The sequence below is a fragment of the Amphiprion ocellaris genome, chromosome 4, assembly GCF_022539595.1.
Source record: "Amphiprion ocellaris isolate individual 3 ecotype Okinawa chromosome 4, ASM2253959v1, whole genome shotgun sequence".
In the NCBI taxonomy this organism is placed as follows: Eukaryota; Metazoa; Chordata; class Actinopteri; family Pomacentridae; genus Amphiprion; species Amphiprion ocellaris.
The window spans coordinates 6,876,384-6,903,486 of record NC_072769.1 but is presented as its reverse complement, the minus strand read 5'-3'; the positions used below and the strand labels follow the sequence as shown (position 1 = coordinate 6,903,486).

Here is a 27,103-nt window from a genome sequence, read left to right as displayed (position 1 = left end):
CAGCCTGCTTCAAATTCCTTCGAGGGCCAATTTCCATAGTTTGACAGTTTTTAGATGTCAGGATGTTTCTTCAAAAAACATAAAACAGATGTCTGTTTTTTTATCACACCCTTTTATTACAAGGAAACCCAACAAACATATAGCACTGACACATTTGAACAACTAGAATTATCACTAAAATATACAACACTTGAGCTGAATTTGCATGTAAAAGCCTTTAGAATTAACAGCCTTGATTTTTTTCCCCGCTTTTGCTTGCTTTAGTTTCTGTAAATCATTTCCACCACTTGAATATATTCATCCGATCAGCTTCTGCATGCTGCTGATGAATTCACTTTCTTTCCACAAGTGAAAAGTGGCTGAAAAAGAACAATAATCTGTCACTGAAATTTCCGGAACTCATTCTCACTCTTGCATGAGCTCTACAATAAATTGACCTAAATCAAGTGAGTTATATATATATTTTTAGCGTTTATTGAATAATCTTTACCAGTGAATGGTTTTGCAAAGGGTCCAGCTGTTGGATTCTGACCTATGACCACCATAAAACATGTAAATAATACATAAACAATAATACATCAATAGGTTACTAGTGTTACTGATGTGGCTGACCCGAAAAGAAAAAAAAATAATACATTTTTAGTCACTGTGTACTCATTTTCCACTGCAATAGAAAGTCCTGCACTCTGCACAACAATGACTAAAATAGACTGTACTAAAAGGCGTAATTTGTGCAGTATAGCAAAATTATGCTGCCAGAAATCATAAATTATGTTTGAATTTTACATTTTTTTTTTTTTTTCAGATTTTTACAAAAAAAAAAATTAAAAATGGAATCATCATGTACAACATTTTTCCAAGTGTCCCCAGATGTTACCAGTCCTGGAGAAAAAATGGTGGTTCTACATTCTACAGATACTTTATTCTGTACATCTTTAATTTTTTTTCTATTCTTGTCTCCTGTCTGCTCTGTGTAAACACAGCCTGCAGTTCAGGTGAAAAGTCCCTGGATTTTTGTCATGCAGGTGTTTGCTGTAGATGACTCACTAATGGCTTCATGGTTGTACCAAGGTGGCCAGAATTTTTTTATTTTTTTTTTTTTAACAAAATCTTATCAGAGAAAACTATTTTTGGCAGAGTTTTACAACTGACTGTTAAAATAAAGTGATTTTGATTAAATATCTCGATTGTAGGTTTTGATTTGGTTACGTTACCTTACGGAAGGACACACCATAAATGATTAGTTCAATCACTCTGTTAAAGAACTGACAATATTTCTGTTTCTGGCTCTGATAAATAGTGTAATATGGGTGTTTATTGTGTCTTTAAAAACATGCCTTTCAAATCTATTGGCAGGTTTTGGGTTCAGAGGGTTTTAAAGAAGATGTTTAGAAAACCCCAGAAAGATAACATTTGCAGAGCGGATACAAAATTAAAAATTCACTGCACATGGTGTAATTTCCAGGTGGGTGATAGGCACTGAACAAAGCACACAGTAACACCGGCAACAATATATTCTGCTATAAACTCTGGATTTGTTGCGGCTTTTGCAACAAGAAAACAAACACATAGTTATATGCAAAACAGCAACAATTGCACATGCCTTCACTGCACGTGACACACAAGCGTACAAGGACACAACGTAAGAGGTGTATTTACAACGAGGTCAGAGGTTTTGTGTTCACTGCTGGACATGTGGTTACAGAAGGGCATTGAGTCAGACAAAGAGTTAGCAAATTTACATTTTATCAAAATAACAAACAGTAAATGAATAGGACCACAGCAGACTACAATGCTGTACAGATGGTGGAGTACAGTTTCAGCATAATCTGGCCCTTTAACTAAGTAATCAGAAATTAGTGAGAGGTTGAAATGAAAAAAAAACGGAATCATTACATTGTACTGGTTGATTAAAGCTGTAGTAGGCAAGATTTTGATCTGAAAATACTTCACTTATGTTGCATTAAAAACCCCTGTAATGCCAAACCAAACTTCCAGTATTAGGCTGCTGCAAGGAATCTATTGAGTCCCCAATGGCTTTTTTTGGTTCTGAAAATTTAATTACATTCTTGCATGCTACATGACATGGATTTACAAAGGGGAGGGTTGTGATGTTACTGCGCTCACTGAGAAGTTGTGATGATTGCCAAGAGCAGCTGAAAAGGCACTTTTGTCAGAGAAATGGTGTTCTGTAAAAAAAATATGCATTAGGGTTTCACCAATATGGTGATAATTGTTGCAATGCCTTTTGAATATGAGTATGCAAGTGAAAGAAAAATAGTCTAAGGAATGGATTTTTCCATTTGTATACACAGAAAAGTTCATCTAATCCAACCTCTCTGCTTCCCTTTCTATAGTCTCACATTATACTAAACTACAAGATTTTAAACCAGTACAATCCGTAAAAAACCTAGGCATGATTTTTGACTCTGAGCTGAATTTTATCCCACATATTAAAAATGTAACAAAAAAAGTTTTTATCATCTTAAGAATATAGCCAGAGTCTGCCCATTTCTTTCTCAGGCCAGCACGGAGGTGCTAATGCATGCTTTTATCTCATCGTTTAGACTATTGTAATGCCCTGCTCTCTGGTCTTCCTGAAAAGAGTATTTTAAATCTACAGTTATTACAAAACTCAGCTGCACGCGTGCTGATGAGGACCAGAGGGCAGGCCCAGTTTTGAAGTCCCTGCATTGGCTCCCCGTTTGCTTCAGGATCGATTTTAAGGTTCTTCGTACTAGTTTTTAAAAGTCTTAACAGCCTTGCTTGCACTTTCTTTTTTATCTGATCTTCTTTTAACATATCAACCCTCGCAGATCCTGAGGTCCTCCGGCAGTGGCTTTTTAACTATACCAGAAGCCAGAATTAAAACCCACAGCGAGGCGGCATTTAGCCACTATGGCCCCCACCTGTGGAACAGCCTGCTGGAGAACCTCAGAACTGCAGAGACTGTCCATGTTTTTAAAAGAAGGTTAAAGACGCACCTTTTTAATCAGGCTTTTAACTGACCTTTTCAATTCTTCTTACATTCTTATCATTATTTATCTTATGTATTTTTACACTTTTAAATTTTCACCTCTTACTTATCTTACAACAGGTCTTTTATTCTATCTTATAGTTTAAAATTTTTAGTTTTTTAACTCCAGTGTTTCCTCTGGGGGGGTCCTCCACACTGAGGCCTGTATCTGGTCTGCTGCTGGGGGTGCTGTCCATGGGTCGCTTCGGCCCGGCTGGTTGGGGGGGCTCCCCACCTCGGTGTGGGGGTCCCTTTGTCTGTTGGGGCCGGGGGGTCCGGGTGCCGGCACCCCTGGCGATCATGGCCTGCGGCTCCTCTCAGTGTGGACGACCCCAATGGAGGCGTTTTCCACGATCCTCAGTGCCATGCCATGACTCCCTACTGTCAGTGATGAAAATGTTGTGTGTGCGTGTGTGTGTGTGTGCGTGCGTGCGTGTGTGCGTGTGTGTGTGCGTGCGTGCGTGTGTGTGTGCGTGTATGTGTAGTTGCGTGTATATATGTACATATCGAGGGTGGGAGGGATGGGTTTTCTTGTTTTTACTTTAATGTTTTTAAATGTTGATAAGATTGATTGATTGATTATGAATTTCCTCTACAGCTCATCTTTGCACTCTTTCTGAGATTCACAGTCCATTTGTTACTGTTCCTTTGCAGCAATGGAGGCAGAGGAGGAGGGTCTGGTCAGGGCAGTGATAGTAGGAGCTTCAGCCGCTGTTACCATGGAGGTCACCGTAGAGGCTGCCGTGGAGGTTACTGTGGATTCGATTCTTGGGCAAGTGGAGGCAAATTGGCATGTAGGGGTGGAGCGGTGAAGGTCTGCTGTGTGAGAGGTAGGCGACCCTGGAGGCTGAGGAGAGATCTTGAGAAAGAAGGACCATAACAAGGACATATAAGAGGGGAAACGCAAGAAGAATGCAATAGAGGGAATGGGGGGACTTAAAAAGAAGAGGCAGGGTGTTGATAAAGGCAAGAGAGAGTTTGAAGTTGGAAGCAGAAAAAGGGAAAGTAATTCACCTCTGAGTTACCTTGTTTAAATCTGATACTGCTTTTGCAGCAATTCTCATTATTCTCAATAACACTCCACATATACTATATGGCTAAGACCAGTGTTGTACTTTTCTCATCCTCAGTGGTCGTCCAGGGTCTAAACATTCATCTCATGATTTGCTGACATTTACAAGAGTCCATGTGGACCCCTTTGCAAACATCCCCAAATTTGTGTCAGCACAGACTACACTACAAAGAGCAGTGGTGTGCATGCTCAGAATGTAGACACTGATGGATGCTGCCTGTATAAAACACATTCTCCAAGTGGACTAGAAAGTAGTATATTTTAGAACAACTATATCTGTGGTGTATGCAGTTGTCCATGTTCAAGGAAGTAAAATCCTGCTTTAAGTGTCCATCATCATCACGGTGCAGCACTCAGCACCAAATTGAACCTGCCACTACCAGTGGTTTGCTATGAGATCAATCTAAATAAATTTAAACAGCAACCACAACAAAATGTACAGCAAATGAAGTTAGTAATACATCTAACTTCCCCTCTTTTTATGCTGACATTTTTTCTATAAGCCTTTCCCCGTATTTACATTATCTGTTTCCCAGTCTGTATAGAAATTTTTATATGTACAGTGCCTATAAAACATATTCAGCCCCCTTGGACGGTTTCCCCTTTTATTGCTTTTCAACACTGAATCATGGTCAATAGAATTTTGCTTGCTTGACTAAAATGTACAAAAATAACTCTTTCATGCTTTCATGTTAAAGTGAAAACAGATTTCTACAAAATTATCAGAATCAGAAATACTTTATTGATTCCTGAGGGGAAATTGCTTACATTATAGTCTTAGAAATATAAGCAGTACAAAAAATAAATAGATAGACATACATAGAAAAAGTATAAACCTAAAGTGCAAAATAAACATTGTTCTAAGAGATAAAAATGTAAGTATGCAGTGTAATAAATTGTAATGGACTTCTGTTTGTGTTATTGCACAGAGATGTAGTTATTGCCCATTATTGGGTGTTAAAGATATGTCAATTAATTAAAAATGTAAAATAAGTGATTGCATCAGCATTCACTTCATTTAAGTGTGTGTTTAATAGATGCAGCTTTGGCTACGATTGTAAATTCTTGTCAAAAAAGTCAAATCAAATTGACCATGAACCAACGGTGCAAAGCAGTAAAAAGAAAAAATGTCCAGTGGGACAGACTAATTTTTACAGACACTATAATCATTTTGTCACTGCTATTAGCCTCACTGTTCTTACACCAAATGCACTTGAATGAATGAATGAATGAATGAATGAATGAGTGAATTTATTTCGGACATGTGAGGAAAAACTGCTTTTTAAACTGGGTCATGCTTCAACACTGCTTGAGCCCCACCTCCAATCCATTTCATAACCTCACTGTATATATTGAAAGACAAAGCTGCTGTCATGATAACTGCAGCTGTTGCCCTGGGACTGTATATAAAGATGGATCCTCCATGTCGCCACCTATAGGCTTCCTGAGGACCAGTGAAGCTCAGAGCAGTGGCTCCAGTCATCGCGTTTTTGACTCCGCTCAACTCCTGGCTAATTCAAAAATGAAACCTTTTTTTATATTTAAAAATATATGAATATAAATTAATAAAAAAAATAAAATCAACATAGAGGTCTATAGTGATTGACTTGCTTTTAGAGCTGAAGTAAAACTTTGAGGAACTTCAGTTTTGGATTCATTGTTCAGCCCTGGAGGTTGTTCTTTGGTCTCATAAAATCAGTCAGGACTAAGATCTTATGGATTACAACTTTACAGTTTGATATGTTTTTTTATCCTTTCCCACTGTCTCAGCTGTGCTCTCTTTTTTTCCTGAACTTGGTGGCTCGAAGGATAATGAAATATCTCACCTGAAGCAAATGGTGTGCTCTGGGTGTAATAAGACACCTATACATCAATAATTGAATAGGTGGAATCCAACATATACGCTTCGAGTCACTTTGTAACATGGGGGAAGTTGTAGTTTTGATAACCTTGAAACCGCTGATGGAGTGCAGAGAGACTCTTATCAGAGCCACTCTGTCAGTTTAATGCACTTCAGTGCTTTTGTAGAGCTTATCTAATTGAACACAATGAAGCTTCACGCTGCACTTACTGAATCGCTGCTTTTTTCTTCCCTGACTGCTCTCCTCTAAACATAATGTCATAACTTTCCACACCAGCTTTCAGAATTTTTCTGATTATTGCCTCCATCGCTGCATTAATTCACCATCCTTCTTCAATTAGCTGCTCTCACACACACATGAACACACACACCTGCCCGTTGATTAATGGAGAGGTGACTCATTGATGATGCAAAGCTGCGATGTGTCTGTGTGTAAGCATGTGTGTGTGTTACTGAAGGGATCTGACTTTAGCCAAGCACACCTACATGTCTCCAACATTAGTCAATCAAAAATAACTGATGTCTTCCTGTTGACTTAGTGAGGCACTTAAGAGACTTACCACTTGGTCATTTTTCTATTTTTTGGTGACATTAAAATTCCCATTTTTCCAGCAAACTGCAATTACTATCCATCAAGCAGTCAAGTTACTTCTCACATCCAAGTCTGTATGGACTTGACGTTTTCATTTTTTCATATAATGTGTCCATCACTAACCATCACTTTATCCTCTTGAACTGTTTGTGGAAATATTTGTTATAATTACCTTATGAATTCTTGAGTTACAGGGTTCCTTCAGAAAGCTCTCAGCCTCAACAGAAAACATCACAAGAGAAAGATTTTTCTTGCATTATTTTTCAGCATTTCCTCCTTTAACTTCAGCGCATTTGTTCCACCAATGTTCAAGCTTCACAGAAGAGGGTCACATCTTGAGCCTCTGTACTCCTCAACAGCATGCATGACTTCATCATCATCACTCTGAAAACAGTGACCACATAAGTGGGATTTCACTTTAGGAAACAGAAGTCAGACAGTGCAGGTTGGGTGAGTTGGGTTCATGAGGCAACAGTTTAAAGCCACATTTAGCTGCTGATGCTGTGTGGATGGAAGCATTGTACTGAAGCAACAACAGCCAGCTCAGAAATTTCCTCTTCTTTTTTGATTGCTTCAAATATCTGAGTTTTGTACACAGTGACAGAAGGCTACATCATGTACAGCTACAACCCAAAATGGGAGTTACACCTCTTGTTTCTATGTGAGACCGAGAACTTTTTGAAGTACCGTTGTATGGTTAAAAAGAAAAAGAAGTCTTTATGTGTCACAAATATATTACAGCACTATAGAACTCCTTCCAGTGTGTTCTCCTGTTAGGATTAAGAGCTTTGTTCAAGGGCCCAACTCTGGTAGCCTGATGATCTGAGCTTTTACGTTACGATCAGTAACCCAGAGCCTTAACCACTGAGCTATCATTGCACCAAAAACAGTTTTGTGAGGTCACAGTGACCTTGACCTTTGACCTCTGGCCACCAAAATCCATCTTTGACTCCAAGTGGACATTTGTGCCAAATTTGAAGTAATTCCCACCAGGTGCTCCATAAATATCACATTTACGAGAATGGCACAGAGGCTGTCGCCAACACAGAAAAATAAAAGCTCCTTGCACACACACAGAACACACACACACACACACACACAGTTTACCTGGCTGCTCTGGGCATCAGTACGAGGTGAGAACAGGATGCAGTCATGGGCTGTAGTTTTCTCGGTACGCGGTGCACTGGGGTCGCCGTGTTCCACGCCGTTGGCATTGCACCGCATACTCCTCACGCACAGCACCTGCAGAGTCACAAAAACATCCACATTTAGATTATCTGTGGAGGATACAACTATTGTGTTGAATGTCCATAGTGGAATAAAACACCATTTGACAAAATTTACAAAGAAGTTATGGCTGATATGTGTTTTGTGTATTGTTCTTATATTATAGGTTTTGGTTTTTAGAAAAAATAAAACAATCCTCATAAAAACTAGTGCAGTATGTGTTCAGATGTTTTTAGGTTAGTTTGTGGCTACAGGTGTTGCTACTGAATAAACGAAACAGTGGGATAATTTAGAATTGTATATCATTTCTACAGCTCCCCACGACCCTAATGAGGATTAAGCATATAGATGATGGATGGATGGATGGGTATCATTTCTACATTTTGAAAAAAAGTAAAAAATAAAATATTCCCACATATTCATGGGGTGTCAAAAATACCAGAAAATAATCATCACATTAAAATTACAGTAATAGAAAAATATATTTTCTATAATTTTACAGGAGATGGTGTGTGTTATTTTTACTTTTTAATTTCTAAGGAGGGATTTTTACACATGTAAAACAATGAGCTCACCTACAATAATTGGATGAATAGATTCTCATTTAATGAACAAATCTATGTAAAATTACAAAATCAGTACTATTTTATTAACTGCCCTTGAATGTAATAGATCATCTATTAAGTTTAAAGAAAATATTTTTGAAATTGCGATAATTGTACAAATATATTTTTTCCAAAAGGGAAATTTTATGATTATTTACAATTGCAAGTTTTCAAAGTTTTAAAGTAATTTTTTTTTAACCATAGGTATAAATTCACCATTTATTTTTGTAAATTGATATTTCTGTGTATTTTAAAAAGATAGCAAAAATCTAGAAAATAAAAAATTCTGTAAAATTGCTGATTTTTTTAACTTTATGTTTTCATTTGTCTCTGTATACATTTTATATTAAACAGTGAGTTACTTAATATATGTGGTATCAGCATTGCTATGAGGAGAAAGGATTTACCTTCTCCCAAACCTTTCTTGGATAACAAACACAGAATGTTTTCTCTGTACTTGGACAGCCTTGAGAAAGTCAATTATTATAAGCAAAATGACAGAAAACTGCAGTATATTTGAAAGGTTTTCTTACAAGCTGCGTTTATTTTGTACAATTTGTCTTTCAGTTATTTGAAATATATACTGAAATTGAGCTTTTCCTTTTTTGTTTGCTACAAAAGACAGGTAGAGGTGCAGGTGACAGATGATGGCTTCTCAGTGGAATCCCACCAACACCAGCAATACTAATTCTGGATGTTACAGTGTCACATGACGACAGGGCATCCCATAATGTACATAAACTATGGCAGCTCAGTCATGGAGAGAAAATGGGCTGTTGCTCAGGCAACTTGAGCCCGGCCTTGTGAACGTCCTTGGGCTTCCAGAGGGACTGTGAGTCAGGAAGCTACATAAACTCCACCCTTTAGCTGTCAGTTTAGAGTGACTGAGAAAATAATGAAACAATCTGCCAAGAAAACAAAAGACTGTCCTTGTAACCTTATACAATCAATGCTTTCACGGAAAAGTTTATTTTGTTTGTCATGTATAGAAAAATAACCCGAATGAGCCTGATTACTAAACACATTAATGAGCGTTGATGCAGCCACTGGATGCCTGCATTTAATAAACTTTCAGAAGCAGATGAACTTAAAACACCACCAGCATAGCAGGCTTTATAAAAAGCAAAATTAGTCTTGGATAATTTATCTCTCTGATTAAGTAGAAGAACTATCAATCATTTGGACAAAATTAAGGTTGTACATTCCAACAGAACTAATGATCCCAGCTGACACAGATGCATGAGGATATACTGTTCATACTGTTCAGTCAGAAAATCTTTATCTTTACATATCTTCTGCCTCTTAATCAGCTCATCTCAAACGATGCTTTACCGTCTGTCTGAGTACACGTTGTGAGAGACTCTCATTTGTCTGTCAAGGAAAGAAGAAAGCCTCCAACTGCAAACCCTTAATCCAGTACAGCATCGGGGGGAAGGAGGGTGTCACTCCTGAGCAGCTTTTGTGGTGTGTCGGGGTGTATTGCCCTGCTCAGGGTGGCAAGTGGCATCAAGGACTGCTTTAGGCATGGGGGTGGGTGGGTTGCTTGACCTGCAATGTTTAGGTGGATGGTACATGTCAAATAACCACATGGATGTCAGGACTGAAGGTTTCCCAGCAGAATGTTGCATTATAACAAGATGATCGATGTTATTCACTTCACCTGTCATAATGTTGTGGCTGATGGGTGTATATCTTCCATCTCATCTGATATTCACTGTTTATATTGTTCATAGTGTGCATATACTGTTTATACTGTTCATACATGAAGATTTATCTAACATTATATTGTTATCTCAGCTATTGTATTTATATCCTTACTGTGTTCATGCCATTCTGTTCATATTGTTTTTTTTCTCTCTTCATACTGTGAACTTTACTTTTTCTTTGGCATTTTTTGTTGGATGCTAAACTGCATTTCATTGTTTTCGTAGTTGCACTCTGTGCTGTGACTAAAAAGTTGTATCCAATCTGATGTTTGTCCTACTTTTCTGAAGCTCTGCTGGAAGTTGTCTGACAAGAAACCGTAGAGCACCGGGTTGGCGCAGGAGTTGGCGTAGGACAGGATGACGGCGAAGAAGTAGATGCCAGCGGTGGCGCTGGACTCCGGGATGATGACCACCAGGTTGACCATGTTGATGATGAAGAACGGCAGCCAGCAGAGCACAAACACCACCACGATCACCACCACCATCCGGGTCACCTTTCGCTCTGAGCGGCGGCGTTTGGTGAATCCGGCTCGCGCTCCTGAAGACTTCACCTGCAGCAGAAACAGCATTTAGTTATGATGGCGATGCTGAAGACAACCAGTGTGAGTGTCATGATGATAAATTACAGGAAGGATGATCACAGTTGTAATTATGTTGATTGAGATTACAGTGTGAATTTATACATGAGCTTTTTAATCAGCCTCATTCATATACACACGTTTACCTTGATGACGATCAGAAGGTAACAGAGGCAGATGATGAGCAGCGGCCCAAAGAAGCCCACTGTGGCCGTGTAGAGGATGAAAGCCGTGGACCACACATCCTTCGGCTCCGGCCAGATCATGTTGCAAGAGTTAAATGTGTCCTGATGGCCAATGAAGAAAATTCAAATATTAAAGACAAAAAAAAAATGCAGCAAATCAAAAATTCTGTCATTGTACAGTGGGAGCAAAAAGTGAAATATAGGAAGTAAATATTGGACCGACAGGACAAGTGTTGCTTTTTTGGCATTTTGTTGGCATTTTGTGTGTTTTTGTAGTCGTTTTGCAGCTCTTTGGCAATGTTTTGTATCTTTTTGCGGTAATGTTGTCTCTTCATAGCTGCTTTGTGTTCGTTTTGTCTTTTTGTGGTCATTTTGTGTATCATTCTGGCCATTTGGACTCTTTGTTGTCATTGTGTTTCTTTGTGTGATCATTCTGTGTCGCTTTATGGTCGTTTTGTGTCTCTGGTCGCTTGTGTCTCTTGGTGGTCAATTTATGTGTCTTTGCAGCTGCTTTGTGTGTCTTTGTGGTCATTTTGTGTCTGTTTTTGTCTGCTTTGTGTCTTTCCGTGGTCGTCTTGTCTTTTTGTGCCATGTTGTGCCTCTCTGGGGTCATTTTGTTTCTCTTTGTGGTAATTTTGTGTCTCTTTCTAGCTCTTCTTTCTCTTTATGGTCATTTTACATCTCCTTCTGCTTGTTTTGTGTCATTTTCTGATTATTTTGTGTCTGTGGCAGTGTGATGTGTGTTTGTTTGTTTTGTTTCTCTCTCAGGCCGTTTTGTCTCTTTTTGGCCATTCAGTCTTTTTGTGGTTGTTTCATGTCACTCTGTAATTTTTTGGGCTATTTTGTTACTTTGGGACTTCAATAGACCTTTCTTAAAAAGCCCACTCTAGATCCAGATGTTTTAGCCAACTATAGACCAATTTCCAACCTCCCATTTCTCTCCAAAATTCTGGAAAGAACAGTTGCAAATCAATTATGTGAACATTTACAAAGGAATAGCTTGTTTGAAGAGTTTCAGTCAGGCTTCAGAGTGCATCATAGCACAGAAACAGCTCTGGTGAAAGTTACTAATGACCTTCTCATAGCGTCAGATAATGGACTGGTCTCTATACTTATTTTATTGGACCTTAGTGCAGCATTCGATACAATCGACCACAAACTTTTATTACAGCGACTAGAACATTCTATTGGCATTAAAGGGACAGCACTGGACTGGTTTAAATCCTACTTATCAGACAGGTTCCAGTTTGTGCATGTCAACAATGACTCTTCTGAGCATACTAGGGTTAATCATGGAGTTCCTCAGGGTTCTGTCTTAGGACCAATACTGTTCACATTATACATGCTTCCCTTAGGCAATATTATTAGGAAGCACTGTATTAATTTCCATTGTTATGCTGACGACACTCAATTGTATTTATCTATGAAGCCAAATGAAACTAATCAGCTAGCTAGACTGCAAGATTGTCTTAAGGACATAAAGACCTGGATGACCTATAATTTCTTACTACTAAATTCAGACACGACTGAAGTCATTGTATTTGGCCCCAAACATCTTAGAGAATTGCTTTCAAAGCATATAGTTACTCTGGATGGCATTACATTGGCCTCCAGTACTACTGTGAGGAACCTCGGTGTTATCTTTGACCAGGACATGTCCTTTAACTCGCACATAAAACAAATCTGTAGGACTTCCTTTTTCCACCTGAGAAATATTGTGAAAATCAGGTACATCCTGTCTCAGAGTGATGCAGAAAAACTAGTCCATGCATTCGTTAGTTCTAGGCTTGACTACTGTAATTCCTTATTATCAGGTTGTCCCAATAGCTCTCTGAAACATCTACAGCTGATCCAAAATGCTGCAGCCAGAGTACTGACGGGAGTTAGCAAGAGAGATCATATTTCTCCTATATTGGTTTCTCTTCATTGGCTTCCTGTTAAATCTAGAATAGAATTCAAAATCCTTCTTCTGACATATAAAGCTCTTAACAACCAATCTCCATCATATCTTAAAGACCTGATAGTACCATATTATCCTAGCAGAACTCTTCGCTCTCAGACTGCAGGCTTACTTGTTGTTCCTAGAATCTCTAAAAGTAGAATGGGAGGCAGAGCCTTCAGTTATCAGGCGCCTCTCCTGTGGAACCAGCTCCCAGTTTGGGTTCGGGAGGTGGACACCCCCTCTATTTTTAAGACCAGGCTTAAAACCTTCCTTTTTGACAAAGCTTATAGTTAGGGCTGACTGGGGGACCCTGACGGGGTGAGCTGGTGTTTTCATTTGCAAAACTGACTTCCCCTCTTGACGTCCCTTTAGTTTGCCCCTAGTTATGCTGCTATAGGCCTAGGCTGCTGGGGAACCTCTCTTGATGCACTGAGCCCTTCTCTAACTACCTATGTATTTACTATATATACCATTATTGCATTACATTCACTCTGTTTCTTTCTGTGTCCTTTCTCTGAGTGTCCCTGGTCCCAGAGCTGGATGCTTCAGATGTGTGGCTGTGTTTTATGGTCCTTGTGTCCCACCCCCCACCTCTCTATCTCTACCCCTCTACCTCTATCCCTCTATCTGTATCCCTCTACCTCCACCTTTCTACCTCTTCTGTCCTTCTCAACCCGCCCGGCCAGCAGGCAGATGGGTCCCCCCACATTAGAGCCGGGTTCTGCTCGAGGTTTTTTTCCCTGTTAAAAGGGTGTTTTCCTTGCCACTGTCACCTTTTGGCTTGCTCTGGGGGTCAGGCATATGGGTTCTGTAAAGCGTCTTGAGACAATTTGACTGTAATTGGCACTATATAAATAAAATTGAATTGAAGTGAATAGGGACAAAGACAGCAAAAACGCAGGCAGATAAACCAATATACTGAGCTTTTAGAAAATAGAATAGAATAGAAATCCTTTGTTGTTGTTATATTGTGCAGAATACAGCAAAATTATTACCCCTCTACCTCTAAATTTTGCATTACAAGACACAGGTTCTGAAATAATAAGTATATTGTATAATGCAGTTGCAGATACTCCACATATGAAGGAGCACTGCAGAGTTCAGTAACAGTTCTTATAATATTAATCAACTGGTAGAATCAAAATGCTGTTTAATGTTTTTTTTTTTTAATTATATTGCAGTGTTGGAACAGATCAGAAATGATTTGGCTGTGTGCCTTCATGTGGTAGCATCATTTTAAAGTTGGCTGCTGACTTTACTTTTACTTTCAGCTATTTAAGCATAAATGACAAAGTGCACAAGGCATTAACTCAGCCTCTAAACGACTCTGATCCTAATCCAAATCCATCTACTGCATGCAACAGAACAAGCCCCACAAACGCCCAAAAGTTTATTGCTATCCTGGTGGCACAAACAGAACCTACACAGTATTAGGCATGTGCTTTTAATATTGTGGCTAATTGGTGTAAACTGCAAATGTCACAGTTCCTTTGCATGCACTGGCCAGGAAAGGTTTTTGAAGCAATTTCTTCTTTTAACTTGTAAATACACAATGTCATAAAATCGTAATTTTAAGCTTCTCATCTCACTTTACCTGAACTCATTGCTCCTAGCTCAGCATTGCATAACCGGCCACCCTGTTAGACACACCCAGGACCTTGTATAACCCCACCCTTTTGGATTGTAAAACACTTTTGGCCTCCAAAGCATTGCACTGAGAAAAATCAAGAGAACCGCTGTCAGTTAACGTATTGACTTTAAAACCTCATTCTGTTATTTTACTTGGTCACAGTTGTGTTTTTTTGGATGTCTGTGATGCTGCACTGCATTAGGTCCCTATGTTTAATAACTCAAAGACAATGAAAATGCCAGGATAGTGTATGGATGCATGAATGGCGTACACTACCATTAAAAGTTTGGGGCACCCACGCAATTTCATGTTTTCCATGAAAATTCACATTTTTATTCATGTGCTAATATAATTGCACAAGGGTTTTCTAATCATCAATTAGCCTTTCAACACCATTAGCTAACACAATGTAGCATTAGAACACAGGAGTGATGGTTGCTGGAAATGTTCCTCTGTACCTCTATGGAGATATTCCATTAAAAATCAGCTGTTTCCAGCTAGAATAGTCATTTACCACATGAACAATGTCTACACTGTATATCTGATTAATTTAATGTTATCCTCATTGAGAAAAACTGCCTCTCTTTCAAAAACAAGGACATTTCTAAGTGACCCCAAATTTTTCAATGGTAGTGTAAGTCCAAGTAATACTAAACAAAACAATTGCTGGTGCTGACATTTTTATTTGATCTGTATTTGTCTTTCTACCTTAGATGATGTTCTTTGTTCCATGCACTATCATCCATCTACCTCATGAATAAGGTGTCAATAGAATGCTGTCAATAAGGTGTTATTTATTGTAACTGTATTTGCACTGAACTGTGGGTAAATGTAATTTTGCACTTAAAACTCTGGTCGATTTTAAACCAAGTCCTTTACACATATTTATAGTTGTGCATAGTAGTGAAACAATCATTTCCTTCTGCAACCTGTTGAGCTGATTTAAATCTGTGTGTGAGAAAAGAAACACCACAGTCATGTTTGTGTGCAATTTTGAAAGCAAAGGAAACACTGGACTTAGCTTCCTTGTATTGTGTTGACATGACTGGCTAGTAAAGCTGATCCTGATTGATTTCTGATTATGTTCTTTATGTCTTAAAATAAATCATCCATTCAACTATTATATTTTGGAGGGTGACAAGGAAATTGCTTCTATGTTGTTCTGTGAATCAATAAAACCCTCCTAACTGTAGTTTTTTCCACATATTTACTCTTCAGAAAACTTCAAGCTTCAATAGATTTTTACTGTTACATGCAGTGCATGTAAGGAAAACAATGCTGATGATACTATACACTGTTTGAAGTGACATCTCCAATCTTTCAGATATACTTTCACTAAAACTTTGCTTGGATGAAATATTGTGGCCTCCTGAATGAACTGCAACAACTAACAATATGCTTTCTAAATCACTGCTTCATTCATCTGTTTGAGAGGGGACTGCTGGTGTCATCTGTCTGTGTTTAGGGGTCTTCTTTTGAACTGTTGACCACAGGACTGCAGCATGGAGGCCTACCTGCACATCAGAGAAGATCACCACTGGCAGGACCACCACAAAGGACACGGCCCACACGGCTGCGTTCACCATCTTGGCCACCCGAGGGTGCCTCCACTTAGTGCTGCGGATCGGATGAACTACAGCCAGGTACCGGTCGATGGACATGACCGTGAGGCAGAAAATAGACGTGAACTGGTTCATTGAGTCCGCAGTCATAACGGTGCGGCACAGGAAGGAGCCAAACGGCCAATAAGAGAGCACGTTTTGCGTGGTGAGGAAGGGGAGACCGAGGATGTAGAGCTCGTCGGCCACGGCCAGGTTCAGGATGTAGATGTTGGTGACGGTCTTCATCTTGGCGTAGCGCAGCACCACGTAGATGGCCAGAGTGTTGCCGATCAGACCCACCACGAACACGGTAAGGGAGATGACCGCTGTCATGAGGGTGCTGCTGCCTTGGAAGGGGACGCTCTGGGTGGACACGTTGGAGGAGATGTTGAAGAGGTTCGGGTAGGAGAAGAGGAAGGGGGAGTGAGCGGTTGCAGAGGAGTTGAAGTCCGATGAGAGAGGATACCAGTGGTTCTGGTCCAGGGTCTCCATTGCGCACAGCTCACACGCAGATTTCAATCCTCCTGTTGGCACTGATTCAAAACAAAGTCTCTAATTCTGCCTCGTTACTTCCTCATGCTCACTGTGGAACATATTGAATTAGGATCAGCAGCCAGCACAGTTGAAATAAGTTGAAAACAAGTCTGATTTGTCTCAAATTGAAGTGTATGTGTGCGGAAGTGAGAAGAAGGCGACTCACTGCGTTAAAGTGTGCGCTCTTGGCCTGAGCTGAGAATACAGTGAGTTTGGAAAAAGAGGGGTGTGCTACCATGTATCCTGTTCTTGCGAATAGTTTTCACGTGGAGTCGTGTCAATACTTCGATAAACATAAATGGTAATATATCGTTGTTGCCTCCACTTCTTTGTCTTTGCCTTTTCGGTATCACTGACACAAAACCCGGAGTCTCGCTGGCAGCAGTGGCACCGCTTTTACGCACGGTAGTGAATGAATGATTGTACGTTATAGCCTAAAGGTTAAGCCTTTTGCCAGAGGTTTCTTAAATCTTTGCCTTTGACTTGATATATCCCACCTGCAAAGGCACATTACGAAAAGATTTACGCAGAGACCAGGACAAAACCAGGCAGACTTTGGCGAGAAATGGAAGAGTCCGGCTCTTTCTGTACACAGATGAAATTAGTCGATCCCTCGAACTAAAGTTCTAATGATTCATTCAGTCCTCTGATTCTCCAATGATTCTCCAACATCGATTAAAGGTGTTGTTCAGGCTCCCAATCGGTCGCTGTCCGTGGTGCTGGGCAGAATGTCTCGGCTGCAGCTCCGCCGCTTCTCCTTCAACTTTCAGCCCACACGGCTCTGCTGCTCCGCTGATGTGATTTGTTGGGAGAGAGTGAGAGAGAGAGACGAGTAGCAGAGTACCTCCTTATCACGCTCATTTATCCCTCTACCTTAGAGCTGTAGTGTACGCTGGGCTCCGCATCTGACAGCTGCAGTTACTTTGCAGATTAAGGTTTTTCAACTTGTTAATCATGATGCAGTACAGATTATTGAGCTACTCAACTATTCACATCATAAATAAATAAATAAATAAAAATACTGCTTCAGTGACAACAGAAAAGGGGCATCTTTTCCCATTGTAATTATATTTTACTGAGAGTAGTCTCTTCTTTCTTCAGTGCCCTAAAAAAAAAGTAAAAATCAATAAAGAGTGCCAGAAAAAGTATGTTAAAGTCGGCCAAAATACAATAGCATTCAAAAACAGCTAAAATAACAGCAAATGATGACATCAATTTCTATTTTTAGTTGATTAAATGCAGTTAAACTGTTTAACTCCACAGTCACACATTGTAAAAATAATTACTTCTACTATAAATATACAGATTTTTAAATGTGAACATTAACCTCAGTTTTGGCCTGTTTTTTTTTTTTGTTTTTTTTTGCTGTCAACATGTAAATGAATACCCCTTTTGTGTGATTTTCTAGATATTGCCTGTAATTTAACAAAGCATTTTTAAAAATGTAAAAACAAACAAGAAAGCAAATAAACAAAACATGATTAACCTCAATTTTTTGTACATTTCACTGTGACTTTACAGATTTTACAGATTTATTTACTTGTTAAGCCTTTCCAAACAGACTGAAGCAAAACTGTCAAACGGTTATTTTACAGTTTTTACCCCATTGTGTTAAATTATAGATATATATTCTTTGAAGTCACAGAAAAAAAAAATTATAGGGTCCACAAACAATAAAAAAATCTGTAAGGTTTTAAATAAAATTCCACTGTTTTACTGTATTTACATCTGATGGTAACATAATTTTATGAATATTTGGTGTTATTTGCATTACTTTTGTCAGTTTTGTTTAATGATTTAACATGTTTTTTCTGGCATCCTTGCTTCCGCATTTTTTTTAAAATAAGATTTCTTTTGTCCTACAGTCTAGTTACGGTTTGCCAGACAGAAATAGAAACTTTTTTTTTTTTTTTTTTTTTACAGCTGAGTGGGGTTTTGTTGGCCCTCAGATTGTTAATGACAAATCAGAGTTCACACTTGATTTTACAGAACCTCACTGTAGTCCTGATTAAGATGAATGCACTACACACAGAGAACTGCTCTTACCAAACATATATTCACTGATTTAATGTGACTGTTTTTGGCTGATTTTCCTCTTGTTCTTCCTCAGTCACACACAGATGAGAAATTAGGGAATATTTTCTGCAATATGAGCATCACATGTGAAGTTTGTGACTTCAAAACACCAAGCAGAGTATCAAAGTAGTCTTTCCAGTGTGAGAATGGCAAAGTACTCGGTCTCTATAGAGCACACACATAAGTACAAGTACACACAGTGTGTCTAAAGAAGAAAGATAAGTAGAAATGCACACACAAACAACCTCAGCAAGTACACATCAAAGGCTGCATTACAGTACTGTTCGACAATATGAATATTACATGGAAAATACATAACACTGAGCTACAATAATACATTTTATTCATCGATGCCTTTCAAAAACACCTAAAGACACCATACAACATGGAAACACATTCACAATATAAAACTTAAAGATGTAAAAAGTTTAAAAGAAGGAAATTTAGCAATTTGGTGGGTTTTGAGATGGATTCGAAAATGTCCAGCGTGTCAATGTTTCTGATGTCAGGTGGGATGGAGTTCCAGAGGTGGGAGGGCAGAGTTACTGAAGGCTCTGGAGCATGTGGGCATACGGGCAGGAGGGATGGTGAAATTGAGGGAGAAAGATGATCCAAGAGTCCATCTGGGTGTGTTTAGGGAGGTATGGAGGGGCGAGGTTGTGGGGGGCCTTGAAGGTTAGGAGCATGGCTTTATAGATGATGCTGTGTGGCGATTGGGAGCCAGTGAAGTTGTTGGAGAACAGGGGTGATGTGGTGGAGAGAAGATGTCCTGGTGATGATCTAGGCTGCAGCATTCTGAACTAGTTGGAGTTCATGGGGAGACCAGAGAGAAGAGAGTTGCAGTAATCCAGGTGGGAGGTGACCAGAGAGTGGACCAGGATGGTGGTGCTGACAGGGGTGATGGAGGGACGGAGGCGGCTGATGTTATGAAGATGGAAGTATGCAGACCGAGTGATGTTATTGTTGTGGGTTTGGAAAGAAACAGTGGCATTGAGGATGACACCCAGACTCTTGACCTGAGTGGAGCAGGAGAAAGGAGTTGTCGATGGTAATGGTGAAGCTGTTTACAATTCTGCAATATCATTTAGCAGATGCTTTTATCCAAAGCGACATCTGAGAGTAGATACAACACAAGCAAGGATTTAGTCAGGAGAAAACAACCTGGATAAGTGCCATAAAACAAATTCAAGAGTCATAATAGGACTGTAGTGTTTATAGGCAGTAGACGAAATAGGATGTTTACTTTTGTGAGAGTGGATTTAGAGCACTGTTATGAGGTAGTCAGAGAACCCAGGTGCAGACACAGAAAGCGGGCAGGTGGATGCAGAAAAAGACACGAATCAACCAATACAGAACATGGGAAACTAAACCAAAACCTACTCAGAACTAAACTCTAGAAACCTTACAGCTACATTAATCACTAAACCCAAAAGTGAACTCTACAAAAAACTAAGGCATGACAGAGTAACTGGACTGACTAAATGGGCTACTTAGAAAAAATGGGAAGACAGGCTTGGGGAAAACAGAGTCCATGTGTGACTATGGCAGACAGAAAACAAAGAACAGGGACTGGCGGGGATCCGGGGGGAAAGCCGAGTCCATGGGGAGCTAAAGCAGTCTAGAGGAAAGCAAGGATCAGCGGGAGACCAGAGTCCATGTGGGAATTACAGCCTATGGTCCAGCAGAGAGTGAGTGAATGAACTGAGCTTATATGGTGAGCAGGTGAGGTTGTGGGCAGGTAAGCTGAGTGAACTAATTACTGCAGCTGATGCACACCACTGCAACCAGACTGCAGCCAGGAGATGCAGGAAGCAGAGAGAGAGAGAGAGAGAGAGACAAGAGAAACAGGAGGGAGAGAGAGAGATGACAGACAGAGGGAACCAAAGGGACAGACAGGTCAAAACAGACAGACAGATGAAGAGGGATAATGAAGGAGAAAGAAGGGGCCGGAGTGGGGATCATGACAAGAACTTCAGTTTTTTCACTGTTGAGTTTGAGAAAGCTGGAGGAGAACAAGGACTTGCTTTCCTGTAGGCAGTCACAGAGGGATGCGGGAGGGAGGGTTCAGGTGGGTTTGGTGAAAAGGTAGAGCTGGGTGTCGTCCGTATAGCAGTGAAACTTAATGTTGTATTTATGAAATATATGGCCGAGGGGGAGAAGATAAATAATGAAGAGAATGGGACCAAGGACAGAGCCTTGGGGAACAGCAGAGGAGAGGTTAGATGGCTGGGATGTGAATATATCAGTATTAATGTTAGTGACACATAGCTTTGTATATCAGGTATAAACATCAATGGGGGTTGCTTCAAAAGAACATGAAAGTGGACAAAAACACACACAGAAAAACAGCCTGAAAGCTTTGCTAATATATAGAGCTGGATGTTGATGCTTTGGAGGTTAAAAATTATGAGTGTCTGTCGCTCCATGACAAAGCACAAGGAAACATGTAGTAAAGCACTGGCATTATCTTCTCAAGGCTGATAAACCATTGAACACGGCTTTTGTTGGGCAGAATGAAGGTGGATGGTGCTGGAATCAGTCAGTTTCCTTTCATTGAAATACACTCATCATCACTGAACATCAGTCACATGTACACTCTGACAGAAAGATGGATGGATGCAGAAAAGACGCATCAAGTATGAGTCAAGAGCTTTTGCACATCTGTCTTCTTCAAAAGCTGTGGTCAAGATCAATTTCAGAGCAGAGGTGTCAACTCACTGTATTTATACTGTGTGGATATATATGTATATATCCCCTGGGAAGGTTTCGTTCTCTCCATTTGTGGAGAATGATTCTCATTGTGGTTCTCTGGAGTCCCAGAGCTTTCGCAATGGCTTTTCCAGATTGATAAATATCAGTGGCTTTGTTTCTTGAATCTCTTTAGAATGTGGCATCGTGTGCTGCTATTTAGCCACTTCACAATGATAGATTCTATTTGGTAATGTTTAAATTCAACAAGCCTGTCAGTAATCTTATGTGGGTATGGCTAATGAAAATGACGAAGAAGATGTCTACACAGCACAAGGCAGCACAGTCACAAAATTTGACAAATGTATATGAGTACAGGAAAGCAATTATGGAAACATAATAGAGGCTTGCAAATTAGTTTCATTGAAGCATGTGCAATAATCACATGGAAAAAGATACACAATATCAAAACTGCTTCAGCGGCGGAACAGATTAGAGATGTTATCAGAGGGGAGCAGGTTTGTGTGTTCAGGTTGAGGACCAGCTGATGACAAATTCATCTTGAGAGAACATTTTATTTATGTCTGTTTAAGACCTAAGTGTAAAAAAGCTTTTGGGATTAGAATATGCATCATTGTTATTGGTGTTGCAGGCTGTGTGATAATATTCAAGTTTTCACACTAAACCAACAAAAAATATGTTGGACTATTGCGAGCGTGTTTCTAGGGATAATGTGTCATTGCTGTTTTGCTTTTATTAGACAGCACTGTAGAGACATATGCAGGAAATTGTGCACCTAAAAGACTGCAGGTCTTAAGGAAACCTGAGATATTGCAGTTAAATGCCAGAACACCCCAATTTAATATGATCCGACCTTTAAATCACACTACACCTGCCTCCTCAGGAAGACAAAGGTTACGGCAGACAGGACAGGTTAAAGAATCCTTGTGTGTACTCGAAATTGGTTAAAGCTGAAGTATCTAAGTTTTACATACAAGAGCACACGATGTTGATGAGCTTCAGGTAAATCTATCTGTATTGCACAGTTTAACAGATTTTGAAATCTGGTGTCTGTGGTGACATTCTGGTGCACCAGAAGTGAAGAAACTGCAGTGATGGAGGCAGAGGTGGAAAAACCTCCAAGCTTCGGATGGTAAAAAACAAATCCGGCATTCAGAGGAAGGATTACAGTCTAAAGATGTAAGCAACCAACCGCAATGATATGCATAATAAGCTGACATTGGCAATGTTGTGTAGTTGCTCTCGCTGCCAGACAAGGGAGACAAAAGTTCTACACTGCTGGTGTAAATACCTGCTGGGACTTGCTGGGCATGCTACAAATATCCTTGCTTGTCAGCCTTAAGTGTGTTATGAGTTAGATAGACGAACAAGAATGTTTTGTTGTGGAGCTGAGACTACGTTGTTGACGGTTAAAATAAAATAGCTTGCTGCTCGTAGAAGCTAGCAGCACAAATGTTCATGCATGACTTCTTGAATAACAGAAGACAGAACATTACATGGTACCAGGTCGCGGGTCGAGAAAGAAAAAGAAACTGAAGCAAGATGGACGCCGTAAAGCCACCAACTCCGCTGAAAATGACGGGTAATGTGGATGCTAACTGGCGGACTTTCAAGCAACAGTTCCTGCTCTACCTTGCCGCCATAGGAGTGGATAGTAGGGCGGAAACAAGAAAAATAGCCCTTTTGCTAACCATCGCCGGAGCGGAGGCTATTGAAGTTTTCAACACGTTTGTATATGAAGCACCCGAGGACAAAGACAAGTTTGAAAAGGTCCTACAGAAATTTGATGAACACTGTCTTGCCAAGAAAAATGAAACTTATGAACGATACGTGTTTCGGTCGAGGCTCCAACAGCCTGGTGAGTCGTTTGATAATTTTCTCACCGATCTCAAAATAAAAGCTCAGTCCTGTAACTTTGGTGATCTCAAAAACTCAATGATAAGGGATCAGATTGTATTTGGGACGAATGAAAAGAAACTTAGAGAAAAGCTGTTGAGAGATGCGGACCTCACATTGGACAGTGCAATAAAAACGTGCCAAGCTAATGAGCTAGCAAAGCAACACGCTCTTACATTCAAAGCAACGCCATGTGAAGAAGAAAATGAGTCTGTGAAAACAGTGGCAATGAAAGGAAAGTCACGATTCAAGTTTAAGCATAAAGACAAAAGCAGAGACAATGATCAAACACAGTTTAGCTGCAAAAAGTGTGGCGAAATGCACAAGCCGAAACAGTGCCCTGCATTTGGGAGAACATGTGCAAAGTGTAAAAAGCAAAATCACTATGCGAAAATGTGCCACACTAGAAAGAACGTACACACAGTGCAGGAAGACACAGATGATAGTGATGATTTAAGTGAGACATTTTTCATCAAAATGGTGTCTGGAGAGGACAACTTCAAGCAGCCCCAAAACACAAGAGACACTGAAAATGTTATATGTGCAGTAAAAGAAGATAAATGGACTGCACCTCTGATAGTCAATGGGACAATAATAACCTTCAAAATTGACACCGGAGCCAAAGCAAACCTAATCAATGAAAATGATGTGAAAGCACTTGCAGAGAAACCAAAAAGAGTCGCAGGCAAGGCTATGTCATTAAAAGCGTACAACAACCAGCCAATAAAAACTATGGGAGTTTGCAGGCTGATTGTGACAGCAAAAGGAAAACAACACAACATAATGTTCACAATAGTGCCAAGTGGACATGAGTCAATCCTGGGAGACAAGGCATCTGAGGACCTTGGGCTGGTGAAAAGAATCTACCAAATCAACAGTGACAACGTCAATATGGACAAATTGAACAAAAGACTGTCACAAAGTGAAGGTAGTACAAGTATATTAAACAAATACACATCTGTCTTTAAAGGACATGGTACACTGCCTTACACTTACAAAATACAGCTCAAGGATGATGCTAAACCTGTAGTGCATGCCCCAAGAAGAGTACCAGCACCTCTCAAAGCCGGATTAAAAAAGGAACTAAACAGAATGACACAGATGGGAGTCATTGAGAGAGTGGTAGAGCCCACAGACTGGGTTAATTCCATCACATGTGTTAAAAAGAGAAATTCCCCTGAGTTACGTGTCTGCCTAGATCCTAAAGATCTAAATGAAAACATAAAAAGAGAACATTATCAAATTCCCAAGCGTGAAGAGATCCTGAGTGACATGGCAGGCGCAAAGTTCTTCAGCAAACTAGATGCCTCGCACGGATTTTGGCAGCTGAAATTGGACCCAGAAAGCAGCAGGTACACCACCTTTAACACACCATTTGGACGTTACTGTTTTCTGAGGCTCCCATTTGGCATCAAGTCAGCGCCCGAGATCTTTCACAGAGCCATGGAGTCGATCATAGAAGGTCTGGAAGGAACACGTGTTTACATTGATGACTTAGTAGTCTGGGGAAACACAAAACAACAACATGATGAGAGACTAGAGAAACTGTTACGAAGAGTGAAAAAGTACGGACTCAAACTAAAGAGAGAGAAATGTCTTTTTGGAGTTACAGAAATGACGTTCCTGGGAGACAAGCTCACAGCAGACGGAGTAGTCCCAGATGAAACCAAAGTGCAAGCCATACTGGACATGCCAGCTCCAATTGATAAAAAAGGAGTTCTGCGAGCCATGGGAATGATAAACTTTCTGGGCAAGTTCATTCCCAACCTCTCCTCAAAGACAAAGTGCCTGAGAGAGTTGCTGCATCACAACATAGCTTTCGAGTGGACAACAAGACATGAGAAGGAGTGGAAAGAACTAAAGAGAACTGTGACAGCTGAGCCAGTCCTTACCTACTTTGATCCAACAAAACCGACCAAAGTTTCCACTGATGCATCAAAAGACGGGCTAGGTGCCGTATTGCTGCAAATGAACAAAGAAACATGGCAACCTGTAGCCTATGCATCTAGATCAATGTCAGAGACTGAGAAACGCTATGCTCAGATTGAGAAGGAGTCGCTGGGCCTAGTGTTTGGGTGTGGTAAGTTTCACACTTATGTTTATGGACTGCCCACGTTCATAGCAGAGACTGATCATAAACCACTCATTTCAATTAGAAAAAAGAATCTCAACGACATGTCGCCCAGAATCCAGCGTATGATGATGACATTGCAGCGCTATGATTTTGATCTGATATACACGCCTGGAAAATACATAGTGCTAGCTGACACACTTTCCCGAGCACCAGCACCTGTCAGTGAGACTAAGTGCATCACAACAGAGGAGGCTGAGGCTCACATCAACATGATCACAGCCTCACTGCCAGCAACAGACAATATGCTGCAAAAGATTGTCAAAGAGACAGCAATGGACCCTGTACTGAACAAAGTGACACAGTGTATAAGCAATGGCTGGTCAAAAGGAGTCTGCCCACAGTTTTTTCCTGTGCGGGCAGAGTTATGTATGTCTAATAGCATCCTGCTGAGAAAGGACAGGATTGTTATTCCACAAACTATGCACAAAGACATGCTTCAACGTCTTCATGAAGGACACCTGGGAGTAGAGAAATGCAAGAGAAGAGCGCGAGAAGCCATCTACTGGCCAGGCATTAACAAGGACATTGAGGAAATGATTCAAAAATGCCAAATCTGCCAGAAACATCACTACAAACAAGTCAAAGAGCCAATGCTGGTAGCCGACCTTCCCTCAGCACCCTGGCAAAAGGTGGGCACAGATTTATTTCATCTGCATGGCAAAGACTATCTTCTTGTTATAGACTATTACTCTAACTATCCTGAGATTGCCCAACTCTCCAGCACCTCTGCACAGTCTGTTATTGTGCACATGAAAGGATTCTTTGCAAGACACGGAATCCCACAGAGTGTTGTGAGTGACAACGGTCCACAATATGCCTGTGAAGAGTTTAAGGAATTTGCAAGGCAATATGGATTCAAGCACATCACATCGAGCCCTTTGTACCCACAAGCAAATGGTCAGGCTGAAAAGGGAGTACAAATCGTTAAGAGACTGCTGAAGAAAGCCAAAGATGGTAAGACTGACCCACACCTTGCTTTGCTAAGTTACAGAGCTGCACCTCTGGAGTGTGGAGCATCACCTGCTGAGCTACTCATGTGTCGTAAACTCTGCACTACACTTCCACAAGTACAACAAGGACATGATAACAACATCTGGATGGACAACAAAAAGAGGCTCAAACTCAAACAGAAAATGGCTTATGACAGAGCTACAAAATATCTTGAACCTCTTTGTGAAAAGGACACTGTGAGGATCGAAGGACCTGACTGCTGGGGCAGAAAAGCAACTGTGCTCAGTGAAGTTGGACCTAGATCTTACATTGTGGAAACCGAGGATGGACGGACAGTGAGGAGAAATAGGAGGAGTCTGTTAAAGACTCAAGAGGACACTGACAAACATTCTGCTGAGGAAGAACCTGAAGAACAAAAAGATACACCAGTTGCACACCCAACAGAACCTCAAGCAACTTCTCGAATGACTGAACCTGTTAGGAGGTCGACAAGAGCTAGAAAACCACCTGACAGACTTATTGAAAATGCTTAATGTTTGTTATGAAAAAAGGATACCTTGTTATTTGTTATGCATTTTGGTAAAAGGTACGTGAATTTGCACTTGCAGTGTTTATTTGTTAAAAAAAAAAAAAAAAAGGAAAAACATGAAGATGTAAAACAAAGTAAAATGAATGAGTTAAAACATTGTTATAAAATATGTATTGTTGTTAAAACTTTGGAAGGGAGATGTAATGATAGCAGTACTATCAAGTGACCACTAGTTGGCAGTATAGCCTTAAGTGTGTTA

At 40.2% G+C, this 27,103-nt stretch overlaps 1 protein-coding gene across 2 annotated transcripts; it reads right to left on the bottom strand.

Moving 5' to 3' along the window:
- Positions 1-1,478: 1,478 nt before the first annotated feature.
- On the bottom strand, positions 1,479-17,356 carry LOC111571879 (somatostatin-like receptor F_48D10.1). 2 transcript variants are annotated; one of them, XM_055009532.1, is made up of 6 exons: positions 16,716-17,356; positions 15,929-16,598; positions 10,804-10,944; positions 10,358-10,630; positions 7,649-7,783; positions 1,479-3,875 (listed from the first exon to the last, which is right to left on the bottom strand). In XM_055009532.1, exons 2-6 carry the CDS (start codon positions 16,505-16,507, stop codon positions 3,654-3,656), a joined length of 1,350 nt encoding a protein of 449 aa, XP_054865507.1. In that variant the 5' UTR covers positions 16,508-16,598; positions 16,716-17,356; the 3' UTR covers positions 1,479-3,653. The 2 variants fall into 2 exon arrangements, with proteins under 2 accessions (XP_054865507.1, XP_023131037.2); XM_023275269.3 differs by having other exon boundaries at positions 15,929-17,355.
- Positions 17,357-27,103: the final 9,747 nt, after the last annotated feature.